Source organism: Misgurnus anguillicaudatus, chromosome 18 (assembly GCF_027580225.2).
Source record: "Misgurnus anguillicaudatus chromosome 18, ASM2758022v2, whole genome shotgun sequence".
NCBI classification, from domain to species: Eukaryota; Metazoa; Chordata; class Actinopteri; order Cypriniformes; family Cobitidae; genus Misgurnus; species Misgurnus anguillicaudatus.
The window spans coordinates 20,864,574-20,877,566 of NC_073354.2; the positions used below are offsets into that span (position 1 = coordinate 20,864,574).

At 38.2% G+C, this 12,993-nt stretch overlaps 1 protein-coding gene across 1 annotated transcript in view; it reads left to right on the forward strand.

Moving 5' to 3' along the window:
• The window catches only part of ppp4r4 (protein phosphatase 4, regulatory subunit 4), a 33,998-nt gene extending 21,427 nt beyond the window's left edge, over nucleotides 1–12,571 (forward strand). Inside the window, exons 13-25 of the mRNA XM_073856057.1 lie at nucleotides 5,293–5,376; nucleotides 6,568–6,750; nucleotides 6,844–6,949; nucleotides 7,027–7,174; nucleotides 8,451–8,592; nucleotides 8,684–8,722; nucleotides 8,818–8,889; nucleotides 9,044–9,107; nucleotides 9,728–9,808; nucleotides 10,032–10,122; nucleotides 10,246–10,307; nucleotides 10,397–10,553; nucleotides 12,042–12,571. Of these exons, the coding sequence (XP_073712158.1) occupies nucleotides 5,293–5,376; nucleotides 6,568–6,750; nucleotides 6,844–6,949; nucleotides 7,027–7,174; nucleotides 8,451–8,592; nucleotides 8,684–8,722; nucleotides 8,818–8,889; nucleotides 9,044–9,107; nucleotides 9,728–9,808; nucleotides 10,032–10,122; nucleotides 10,246–10,307; nucleotides 10,397–10,553; nucleotides 12,042–12,087 (1,275 nt within the window). The 3' untranslated portion in view covers nucleotides 12,088–12,571. The remainder of the gene's footprint in view (nucleotides 1–5,292; nucleotides 5,377–6,567; nucleotides 6,751–6,843; nucleotides 6,950–7,026; nucleotides 7,175–8,450; nucleotides 8,593–8,683; nucleotides 8,723–8,817; nucleotides 8,890–9,043; nucleotides 9,108–9,727; nucleotides 9,809–10,031; nucleotides 10,123–10,245; nucleotides 10,308–10,396; nucleotides 10,554–12,041) is intronic.
• The last annotated feature ends 422 nt before the right edge of the window (nucleotides 12,572–12,993 follow it).

A 12,993-nucleotide genomic window follows, 5' to 3' on the forward strand; every position in this document is an offset into this window, starting at 1 on the left:
ATCTCTAAATGATACCATTGAATGAATGGGGCCAAGCTAAATGCTATCGAAGCGTCGGAGCGCACTCCAGCGCTTAAGTGCACGCACACAGATGATAGAGGGATGTATCAACAATTCTTAATTAAGGTAATAACATATTTTAATATTGAAAATGAGTAGACTATTCCTTTAACCTGATTTTGACATAGTTTGTTGACCCTAAAGCAACATTTCTGTAGAAAAGACCTAAAGCTACCCCAAACCCTAACCATAACTTATCCCTGTGTAAACTTCACATAAACTGCAAACTTGATTGATTGTTTGGATTGTTGTCTCAGGAATGTTGAAACATCTCTAACTTGGCAAAATCAGAAAAAGTATCCACTTCCTATGGGCCACGGCCAACAAATCTTATGTAACCTTCATGTTTGGTTGGATGCCTACAAGAAACTCTCTTCTGGAGTGTTTGAAACAGAGTAAAAGTGACATTTATGTGTATTTTTGTTTTGTAACGAGTGCATCATCCAGGTACTTAAAGCTCACGTGACGTAACACGCTGTTTATGCATTTTTGATGTACCTGGAGTACCTATAGAGTAGTATGACATCCTTTATATCTCTGAAGAGTCTTTAGTTTAATCAGATTTATAAAAGAAAGTTTAACTTTACAGAATCTTTCCGATAACGTACGAAAAAATGAAGAAGGAGGAGTTACTACCCCGGGTGGAGCGAGTACGAGTCATGCAACACTATACAACTCTTATAACTTATGATTCACTACATGTTCGTGTCATTTATATAATATGCACGCGCCTATTTCCAACATAAGACAGAAGTCTTTCTGCATGACCCGGTTGGGAAAATCCAGTACATCAAACATACACGCAAAACTCCGCTGCTACCCCGGAAAATAAACTATATCCATTGTTTTCATAAGGCTGGCTTTCATCTCCTTACATCCAAAAACACATTTCTTTCGTGCCATTGTTGAGTTTTGAAATTAAACAAAGCTGTATGGCGTGATAAGATGTTTGCAGCGTCTTCCGCTGATTGGCGGTTTTCCAGGGGAGGTGCCCATATAAAGAAGTGATACGTATAGAAAACCCCTGAAACGTCAGTTGGACCTGTAATCGGAACAAACTTTCCGAAACTTGTACGAACCCTGGCGAAGTGCATTCGGCTTTGATACTTTGCCTACGTTTAGCATGAGGAAACAACTGTATAACCTTGTTAATAAGTCAGAATGCTTGAAATACCATTGAACCCCCCCTTTAAAGTCCACTTTCTTTTTTTTAATTTCCAACGTTAGCACACCTCTTACATTATTTATACTAGAAAGTTGCATAGAATAGTGCATAAGCATGGGATTTGGATTGCACCTCTTGTCTGCGATTGGTCAGCAAACATACAGACTATTGGTCAAACCAAGCGTGCCACAAAGCCCTGAAAAGTGAAGCCAAAATGGCTCGATCGCCCCCAAGTGACTGGTCCTAGTATAGGTCATAAACCCGCCTCCTCCATGTTATTCAATGGGACTTGAGACCAACTAAACAATTTAATTACACTTCAATTATTTTTTTTCCGAAGCTGATTTCTGTCATTTACTGTAGTTTTTATCACGCTGATGTAAATTCAAGTGTTTGTTTTTAAAATAAGTTTGTTTGTAGTTAGTTATTTAATGCTATAAAAACGTGTGACGTCATGATTGACAGCTGTGATATGCGCATTCTGCGAGGGCGGGGCCTTGATTTTGGCGGCTTTACTTCCTGCTCACTACTGCGCAGGACTGGTCCCGAAATCGCTACTGCGCAGACACAAGACCCAAGATGTCAGCGCCGTATCGGGACACTGGCGGCTTCACTTCTCACCAATGGAATAGAGCGAATGGGCGTCGTCAATTTTTTTTTCAGTCTATGGGTCAAACAAATAGCTCTTTCACACAGAGATTACGGAAAATACATGGAATATGCGTTCCAGGATCATTTGATTTTTGGTTGATTCACATTGCCAATGATTTTCTGGAATCTGTGCATTCACACAAATAAGATGCCGTAAAGACATAATTTTTCCAAAGTGTCTGAAGTTTGCTGATTATCTATAATTTCTCTCTCGAGAAATCACGTGCATGCATTTTAGACAAGATCATAAGGAGCGTGCGATGCGCTGTTCTATCATGCTGTTGAATGATCTCATCTTCAATGCGGATAGTGACAAGCTTCCTGATCTCTGCTTCAGTCCAGTTTGCCGACATTTCTTGACGTGAATGTAGTCTGTGTTTAAATCCCTGTGTCAGATAGCTGAACCATAACTTTTGGTTGCAATGACACGCACAACGTCACTATGGCATGCCCCTTACGGCATTGTTTCTGCGTCTTGTTCACACAAAATGCTTTCCGTATATATTATGGCAATGTTACTAGGTCCTCTTTACGGCAGGGCTCCAGACTAACTCTTTTCACTAGGAGCACAGTGGCCCCCAACTGAAAATTTTAGGGGCGCAACCAGAAAATTTAGGGGCACATACCGTAAATCAACATGCTAACCAAATATTCACATTTCTACCAGTGGCGGCTCGTGACTGCTCATCCGAGGAGGCGCTAATTCAAAATATGTGTCCTGCGTGTCGAGAGATCCTGTGTGCATCACTTGTTTTGTCAAAATAAGTGCCTGCTGCACACGCGTCAAACCGTTTATGATAAAAGAGACGCTCACGTTCCCAAAATACACGCTAGACACTTCCTTAACAGTAAACTCTGATTACACATGAGATTATGCGAGTATCTGGCAAACGCGGGCGTCTCTTTTATCATAATTCCTTTGGACGCGTCTGCGGCGGGCACTTGTTTTGACATGACACGTGGTGCACACACGATCTCTCAGGGTGCAGAACACATATTTTGAAATTACGAACCACAAACATAACAAGCTATACATGTTGTGATGATGCATCGTGCGCCCTCAAAAAAAAGGTCACCATCCGCCACTGCTTTCTACTGAATGTAAAATTCAGTGGCACAGTCTCAAATTTTGGTGGCAGTCTGGAGCCCTGCTTTACGGGAGTGATCCCGGAACATTTACCGGATCGTTTGTGTTCACACAGAAGCCTGTATGCCAATTTCACGTAAATTTTCTGGGACCAAATTGCTTGTGTGAATGGGGTTGAACAGGAAAACATTGTGAAAGCAGCACAGATCCACCTGGAATCAGTCTATGATGGTTTACTAGTAGCTGTCTGTGCACATTAAGCTGGGATGGGAGAATGTATTTTAATATAGAAAAAATTGCACACTTCACCTTTAACACAAAACTACCAAGCATTCATTATAGGTGCCAGACATGCCATGTCTACACTTGTGTGTGTTGGGGTGTGTGTGCGCAAGCATGCTAGCTTTGCGGAGGTTGCATGCAGGCTGCGTGGGATGAATGAATACAATGCTTCTCTCTTGCTGAGACTGAGAATGGTATTGTTTTTTTTCTGTCATGATCTCCTGAGAGGTGTTAGTCACATACTGCATTAGCATCCACTACAGTGATACGCAAAACTCCATGAACACCACTGGCACTCAAACCAAAAATCTGTTATAGTTACCACTATAGGACCTTGTGACGAAGATGTAATTTTACAGCATGTCTTTTGGAAGACCAGGGCCCATATTCATAAAGATTCCTCTCAGAAAACTCTTAATTTAGCTTAAAAACTTTTACGTAGGAGTCTTAGCTTAAGAGCTATTCGGGACTGATCTGAGAGCAACTCTGAGTAAGGAAAAGACAAAAACTTTTATCTTAGTGAGGAGGCGGGGTTGACCCCGTTGCTACGTGTGACACAATCTTTTGAAGACTGTGATTGGTTGGTTGTCCAAGAAGGAAGAAAAAGAGTGCTTTAAGTATAGGATCAAGACGATTTTTTGGAAAAATCTGCAGAATGATTTTAAATGTTTTTAGAAGATATTAGAGAATTAAAGCTATAAACATTACAAAATTGCATCTAAAATAATTACTTTTTAAAGGCTTACAATGAAAATGAATACACCAAACCAATGAGTTCTCTGAATTAAACTGGACCAACATGAACCAGATAATGTGCATGCCAAGATAGAATGATAGTTTGTATATAAAATGACATATTAAAGGCGGAGTCCACGATGTTTGAAAAACGCTTTGGAAAAGGAGACGGGCCGACTACCAAAACACACTTATAGCCAATCAGCAGTAAGGAGCGTGTCTACTAACCGACATCCTTGCCGGGTTTGCGTATGTGTGGGGTGGGTCTATCAACAGAAGGTCCAGATTCTATTGGGGTAGGGGCGTGTTTGTTTAGGTGATTTCAAATATCAACATTGGCTTTCAAACATCGTGGACTCCGCCTTTAATGTTTATAGTGTTATATTGCAGAATAAAATAGTTTGTGTTAATACACTCTCATTATGAATTAAGCACACATTTTTACAACCCAATGTAAACTTTATATTAAAAGAGCATTCGTCTTGTAAACGGATTTGAAATGATGAGTGCTGACTGTCGCGTCATAGACAAGAGACAAGATCTGCTTAACTCAAACTGTAAGTTTGTCAATCACGGCCATAAAATCCGCAGAATTCCACAGAGTTCTCCGCGGAAATCTGAAGGCGCGGATTCCGTTTAGCCCTGACCATCAATTTGAGTATATAGTATTAATATATATTTTTATGTACATGCTGTTAATTTCATACTTATTTGATAGGAAATAAACAGCGACACAATGATTCTGTACGTTTGTGTGATTACTTTGCTTATAGACGTCTGTAACAGACCTAAATCATCTCAGCTGCAAAGTTGCGTTTTTTCTAGTTACCGAATCTGTTACTGTAGTTAATGCAGTGATTACTTTTATTTCTGGCGTTATATTATATTATTATATCTCTAATAAGATCGGTCACAAACATGATTCCTGCACGATCTAATGTGTTGCATGTTATTAACTTACTGTCATGGATTGTGTGCAACATTTTTTGTCTCCCTCTTTGTGTTTTGTTCACTTTCCCAGTTGCTAAAAAAAACTCTTAAGCCTCTTAAAAGTCCTCGTCTGTGCTCCTAACAATTTTGACATTAAGACCTCTTTTAAGGGTTAAGATGCTTACTGAATTACTTTTTTCTTTACTAGGATTTTTTCTTTAATTTTAAGAGTAAACGCCCACATTTCTAAGAATTTTCTTAGAATTGCGTCACTAGGAGCTACTTTGCATTAAGATTCTTTATGAATACGGGCCCTGACCTTTTTTTGGACGGTCAATGTTCTTTTAAAACTTTTGATGAGAAATGTGTGTTGATTCTGCAGGTACTGGATGCTTTGTTGAACAATCTTCAGGAGACTTTAGAGCTGGCCACATCCAGAGGAGACGGAGCAGGACCCGAGAGCAAGGTAACAGCCAAACTTTACTTTTTTGACTGTTGGTTAATATATTGGCCTTTTGGTTGAGATATATAAGGACAACGACAACCTGAGAAATTTGAAAGGATTAGTCCATTTTCTTAAAAAAAATCCAGATAATTTACTCACCACCATGTCATCCAAAAAGTTGATGTCTTTCTTTGTTTATTCGAGAAGAAATTATGTTTTTTGAGGAAAACATTCCGACGTCATTACGCAATTACGTGAGGTCACGCTGGCGTGTCACAGGACCGGAGGAAGAAGAGAAGTTGTGGTTTAAAAGTGCATATTTTTTTTTTCTTGCCAAAAATGACAATCGTTTTGCTAGATAAGACTCTTATGCCTCGTTTGGGATCGTTTAGAGTCCTTTGAAACTGCAATTTTAAACTGCATTAAAACTGTTAAGTGTTGGGGTCAATTATGTTTTCCTCAAAAAACATAATTTCTTTTCTACTGAACAAAAAAAGAGGTCAACATTTTGGATGACATGGTGATGGGTCAATTTTCTGGATTTCTTTTAAGAAAATGGACTAATACTTTAAGGACCTATAATCACCCCATCAACACTCATTAATATTAAGTAGGTGACCTAGTTTGCCATTGCTGAAGCTGTGTTGTTTTGCATATTCATAATACCTCCAGGATTCAAAGAATGGCATAATATTTTACATATTGGTGATCTAAGCCATAAAACATTTCTATGTAATTTTGTACAGAAATAAGCCCTGACAGTGTGATTGACTTGTATCTTATTTCACAATAACAACCGACTGCCTATACATTATCCCGCTTATTACATGCTATTTACCTCATAAGTAAGGTAAGGAAAATTAAATATTGATTTGAAATATTTTATTAGCTCATTTTTAACAAATGCCGACCTTCTGCGACAAAAACCTGTTTATTTACATATCATTTTTATTTTTTGTAAATATAATGTCATATATGTTATTGAAAGCCATATTTAGATTTAATATCGTGTAGTATTAAACTGTACCTGTCAAAATGGTTTGCAAGAATCTGCGTTACCTTGTGTTTAGAGTTTTGATTGGTTGTTATCTGGCAGTAACAAACCTGCAAATGTTGCACTAGCCAATCAGAATCAAGCATTCCACTGCCGTGTTATAAAGCAAAATAACAAATAAGCCTTATAAAACAAGCATCTGTCATTCACTCTTGCAGCAGGTCAACGTTCCAGATCTAGTTTCTGCTTTGGTGACAGCAGAACAGAAAGCAGCGTCTTCACTACACTGGAGAGTTCACGAGAAGCTCCTGCAGTGCTACTCCTGTTTGCCTCGCGTCATCTCTGGAGACCAGATCTATTTCCGCTTCCTTCAGAGGATGTTCAGCATCATCACCAACAATGTAACATGCTCATTGCTTACACACATACAGTACACACTCATGCAGATCAAGTCTCAATTACGAACCATGTCTGTTCTCCTTATTCTGTTCTAGAACGTTCTGCCAGTCCAGCGGGAAGCCGTAAGAACGTTATGTGTGTTTTTACGATATAACCGCAAACAGGAACAGCGGCAAGAGATCATTAATAAAATAAAACAAGGTAAAAAGGAAGAATAGACTATTTTCATTTTTTTTGAGAGATATAGTTGTTCAAAACTGTTCTCTTCTGAATTTAAGAGCTTGCTCAAGGTAGAAGCTACTGGAACAGGCTGCGCTATCTGGACCTGTGCGACATCACAATAGACCTCTTCTCCAAATCATATTTTTGCAAGCATTTCCTTACTATGGCACTCGAGTTGGTCAGCGACCCCGTGGCCAACGTCAGGTGACAGCTTATGGTTCATTGTGTCCATAACCATGCACGTGATTCCAGACAAGCAATACTTGTGTTCAGATGTTTCTCATCTACAGTCTCCTCATTTACGTTTGATGTTTAATTCACATTAAGAGTGGGATCTTGGTTCAGTGAGTTTTCAATGTGGGCGGCAACCCTGTGCGACATGGCATAAATAGAAACAATATGACTGTCAAAATTAAGTGTTGCCTGTTGTCACTTAATGTGGAAAAGACAGCTTTTATTATCTGATGTGCTTAGCCTGGATATTAATAGTTTTTTCTTCAATCAGCTAAACTTTTAGCATAAATTAACTCTTTCCCTCCCAGCGCTTTTTAAAAAAGTTGCCAGCCAGCGCCAGCTTTTTTTATGATTTTCACAAAAATGTAATGCCTTCCAGAAAATGTTCTTCTTTAAATATATAAACATACAATATATCAAATGAAAGAACAGACCCTCTGCTTTCAAAAAAAGTTTCATTTTACCTTTGATTTTACTTTTTTATTCCCTCTCAAATATGGGTAGGTTTCTTCGAAAATACCAAATTTTGAACAAAAAGCTGAGATAATTGGATTTTTGTGAAGGACTTTTTATAGAGATCAGATTCAGAGCGATGATCAAAACATACACAGAGTTCTCACGGTACATTCACATGGGGCGTAATCGTTAAAGCTTGGCGGAAGGCTTGTGTAAAGCGTGGCCGACAGCCAATCACAGTGGCCGGTACACATGCTCCGGTCTTCCATAAACATAATTGGCTGGCTCTGCCTAGGTTATTTGCATAAGGCGATCTGATTTGCTGACGCACGCGTTGCCGCTTTAAAAGTTGAGAATTTCTGCAGCGAGCAACGACACTGACACGGCACCGACGGATCCACAATTCAGTTCGGCAACCCATGACATCATCCATTAAAAGTGAATGGGAAGCGTCACTCTTACGCCCCGTGTGAATGTACAGTTACTGTTTACCCTAATGGGTTGCTTCCGGGTTTTATAAGTTGGGTAAGAGCGCCATCTGGTGAATAAAAGGAAATACGGAATGCCGGAAAAACTCATCATTGGCGGGGAGGCGTTTCCTCTGTATTGACGAGGTGGCTCGTCGGTGGCGGGGAAAGAGTTAATAGAAGTTTATTTTAACTTAAGTATATTAATTAAAACATTTTTATTAACAGGGTGTGATTTTAAATAGATTTATACAAAATGCATTAATTTCAGAAGCCAATTTTGCTTCACTTTAACGTCATACAGTATTCTGTCATCCTGGCAGGTATAAGCTTTGTTATATGCTACCCAAACTGAGATCCACCATCAGACCGTCGGACAAACATCTGCTTCAACAGCTGGAGTTTTGTGTGCGAAAATTGTTGTGCCGTGAAAAGGACAAAGATGTAGTGGGTACTCTGCGCAAAGTGAGGCTCTCCATTAAACTTTAAAAGGATTTAAAATATAAAGCGGTGATATAACAATAAAAATGCTCAAATTGTTAAAATTTTTTCTCAGACAGTTTTGGAGCTGGACAAACTGGACATTACAGAGCCGGTATAAAAGATGTGTGACTTTTTTTACATACCTGAAGCTGAATACTGTGTAAGCTACTTGACTGTTAATATTAAAAGAACTGTTCACATTTACAGTATCATAAGAGGCATGAAAGAGAGCTCTTGGATCAGAAGAAAGAGAAGGAAGAGGCTCTTTTACTTGAAATGGTGAGAAATGTACTGTTTGGTTCACATTTACATGAATGAAAGTGGGGAATAGATACTGTATAATATGGTTGATCAAGTGATTTCAGAACCAGAAACCATCTTTATTTGTTTAAATAGCTGCTCCTTATATTGTGTTTGTGTTTTGGTTACATAGGAACTGTTGGAACGACAGCAAAGCGAAGCCAAACTAGGTGGAGAGAAACAAGCTGATAAGAAACGTGAGTCAGGTTTTTCTTTATCAAGCATAACCCTACAAACAATTTTGTGTTTAAAATACATCTAATAGCAGTCCGAACACGTCTAGGCTAAAACAAGCTGTAAGTGAAAATTTAATAGATGTCTAATCATAGCCAAAATGTTGCCTTGGCTTGCATGATGCAATATCATACATCTCACAAGGTTTTTTGGCAAAAACAACATCCAGGGTTACTTTGGCTAGAAGTGTGTTACTCATAGCCAGACTTTTTGAATTTATAGTTAACCTAGAAGGTGAAATGACAGCTGTTGCATGCTGGGAAGGTATTTCTATAACTTAAAAATGAAGAGTTTCATTGCAAAACGAGATAACCACCGTTTTTTTAATTGTTCAGAAATCTCGTTTTTTGGTTGTGCATTCCAATTAATATCAATTCAACTGCAGTTGGTTTGTTTTGATTTAAACCTTCATAACTTAAAAAATACAACTAAGTAGCGCCATAAACAAAATAATAACATGATAACATAATAATAAACATGTTTTGACAAAAATGTAAAAAAATGGATTTATCTCGTTTTGCAACGAAACTCTTCAAATATAAATGTATTCATTTTTTGGCTTTGTAATGTTATTGTTTGGCAGAGAGAGAAAGCAAGTCAAGCCTGTCTGGTAGTAAAGGAATGTCAGGATCCACATCAGGAGCATCATCAGCCAGTTCTACTGGTGAGCATCTGTTCCTGATGAATATAAATCTTCACTGATTTATGACAAAGTAAAAACAAAAGCTCGAAATAGAACATTTAATCAAATCACCATGGCAGGAAATATATTTTTCCAGTTATGAATACAGTATAAAGACATAATAAAATGGGATACAGTAAAGTCTAAAAGTTTACAATTAGTAGATACTGAAAAAAACGTTTCAATAGAGGCTTCAATGTTTTAGGGAAGGAGATGCGAAGAGCCAAACTAGCCCGAAGTCGTTCGCTCAGTGGCCATCCCACAACACCCAAGATGACCAGCTCAGACAAAACCTTGTAAGTTACAGACTCACTTTATTTCACTTGTGTTGCATTGCCGAGTCAGTAAAGCGTATGTTTGTCTTTGAATTGGTTGTCATGAGTTTCCTTTACTCTGTCATCTCAATTTTTTTCATTCAGAAAAGTAAAGGATTCAGGAAGTTGCCCTGGATCAGGAAAGAGCGCTATGCTACCAATAAATGGTAACTATTAGAATTTCAACTATTCGAATTTCAAGTTGACCTTGCCTCAAACATTTTACGGTTTCACACACTTGTATTTTATTTTTTAGACGATAACTTGCGACCCCACCACTTTAATGTCAGCTCTTCAATCTCCTCCACGCCATCCACATCGTCCATGCCTGTACTGATCCGCAGCAACACAAGCAGCTCTGTGGATCACCGGAGTAATGGGAATAAAGACACACAATCCAGAAAGCTCTCTGTGTATGTCTATCTGGATTAAAGTCTTGGATAGAGCACAAAAGTGGCCAAACATCTTTTAAGCGTCCCTTAAGTTCCTATTTATTTTCTCCATAAGAATTTCCAAATATCTAAACCATTAACCAAAACCAAACAGTTCCAAGATTATAAAACTTGAACGAATTATGTTGTCAAATATGAATTTATTGACTTTTTATGGGTACTTTTTTTTAACTGGAAAAGTTATTTCTTTAAAAGGTGCAAAGTGGGTTTTTTAGTGGCATCTAGTGGTGACACTGTGAATTGCAACCCCAGGGCTCAGTCCACAGCTAACCCCTCTTTTTCGAGACAAATGTACGCCTAGAGAAGCCACACCAGCCACCACAGGACAAACATCCCACCGTCCGAGAAAACGTAGTAAGAAAATGCACTCTGAAGAAGAGTTTGTCTGTTTTGGGCTACTGTAGAAACATGATGGCGACTTCCATGTAAGGGGACCCTTTGGTGTAAAAAATACGGCTCATTCGTAGGTAACAAAAACAATACTGTTCACCATGTAAGGCCCCCACACACCACTGATAATATATTGCATATTATACTGAATTTCTCTTAAAGGTACAGTGTGTAATTTTTAGAAGGATCTTTTGACAGAAATGCAAAATAATATACAAAACTATATTATCAGGGGAGTATAAAGACCTTACATAATGAACCGTTATGTGTTTATTACCTTAGATTGAGACCTTTTTATCTACATACACCCAGGGTCCCCCTAAATGGAAGCCGCCATTTTGTGCTGCCGTTTTTCCACAGAAGCCCTTAAAGGACAATTTTTTTACTAAGCTGTCCCCGACGACGACATGCCCGTCCAGTGGCGGCTACCGTAGCTTCTCTATGTGTTTCAAAAGCAAGGGGTGAGCCGTGGACTTAAGCCGTTGGTTGCAATTCGCAACCTCACCACCAGATGCCGGCAAAATTTACACACTGCACCTTTAAGAGATCCTCGAAAAGTCCCATATTGCACCTTTAATAAATTTGAGACTGATTTTTTTGTTTCTAAACTACATTAATGCATATGCTATTGCTCATAGGGGCGGTTTCCCGGACAGGGATTAGACTAGTCCTAGACTAAAACATTTTTAAGAGCTGTCCAAACTGACAACAACTTTCACTGACATATTTTTAATTACATCAGGGCTCTTCGTTTTACCTCAAAATGCACACAGGTAATGTTTTTAGTAAGGCATGTTTGTTAAAGCTAGTTATATTTCCTAATTAAACTAAGGCCTAGTCGTGGATTAAGCTAATCCCTGTCCAGGAAACCGCCCCTTAGAGTTAATCTGTATTAATCCAAAAAAAGATATATTTACTTGTGGAGAAAATGAAAAAGGTTTTTACTTCTGGAATCTAGCAGTTTTATACTGTTTATTAAAAATTTGGATACTTATGAACTGGAAGTTTTAGCCAGAGTGTTCGTAACTATCGGTCTGTTTTTCTGTTTTTGTCCAACAGACAACGGAAGTCAAATTCCTTTGGAATGCAGTCTGGGAGAGAGTGATAAAAACTTTGCCTTCTGACTTGTGAAACCTCTTTCTGAAAGACTTAGCATTCTGCAGCAGCAGTATCGGCCATTTCGATGTGTCCATTCCTCTCTCCTCTATACCAGAAACGGCTTAAGATGTACTGGGACATCAAAAATGGCCTGCATCGATCCATCTTTGCCTTATTTCACACAAAAACTCACATCAATTGTCATTAAATGAAACATTGAAAGAGTTGAGGAGTAATTGAATGTATTTAATTTACTGCCTCATTATTTTATTTCTTGTATTATAGCATGCTTTGCAAATTCTCTGTTTTATATTTTTGAAGTGGTTAAGAGAAAAAAAGAAGCACTATGTATTTTTATGATTGACCCGACTCCTTGAGGAGTTTCGAAACTCTCCATTCTATCCCACCAATGAGATTGTGCCTGGTGTTGTCTAGCACCTGACTGATTAACGCCAACATCCTAGTACCCAATGAATAAACGTTATGTTGAATATGATGTTTTTAATGAATTTAAGTTGAACGCCATGTTTAAGTGGTGATACTTACAGTACAAGACGACATATTTCTATAGGCAGCACAAAACAAACTAACATGTAACATTATACGGTGTAGGTAACACTCTCAATCACAACTAATAAACTTTAAATCAACAGTAAACATACATGTAGTTGTCCTAGCAGACAATTGCAAACAAAATGATTCTGCAAAATAATACATATTGTGTTGTGACTATATTATATTCTTAAAATTAATTCCACTGTTTGTGCAGATAAACATTACATTCAATTTAATCTGGTTATCCAAGCAAATGGTGAGGAATGGACATAGATCAGTGTTTCCCAACCAATCCAACACCAAACCAGAAATGTGCTTTCCTTAAAAACATACCATAAAATAAAAAATCTGGTAGTTA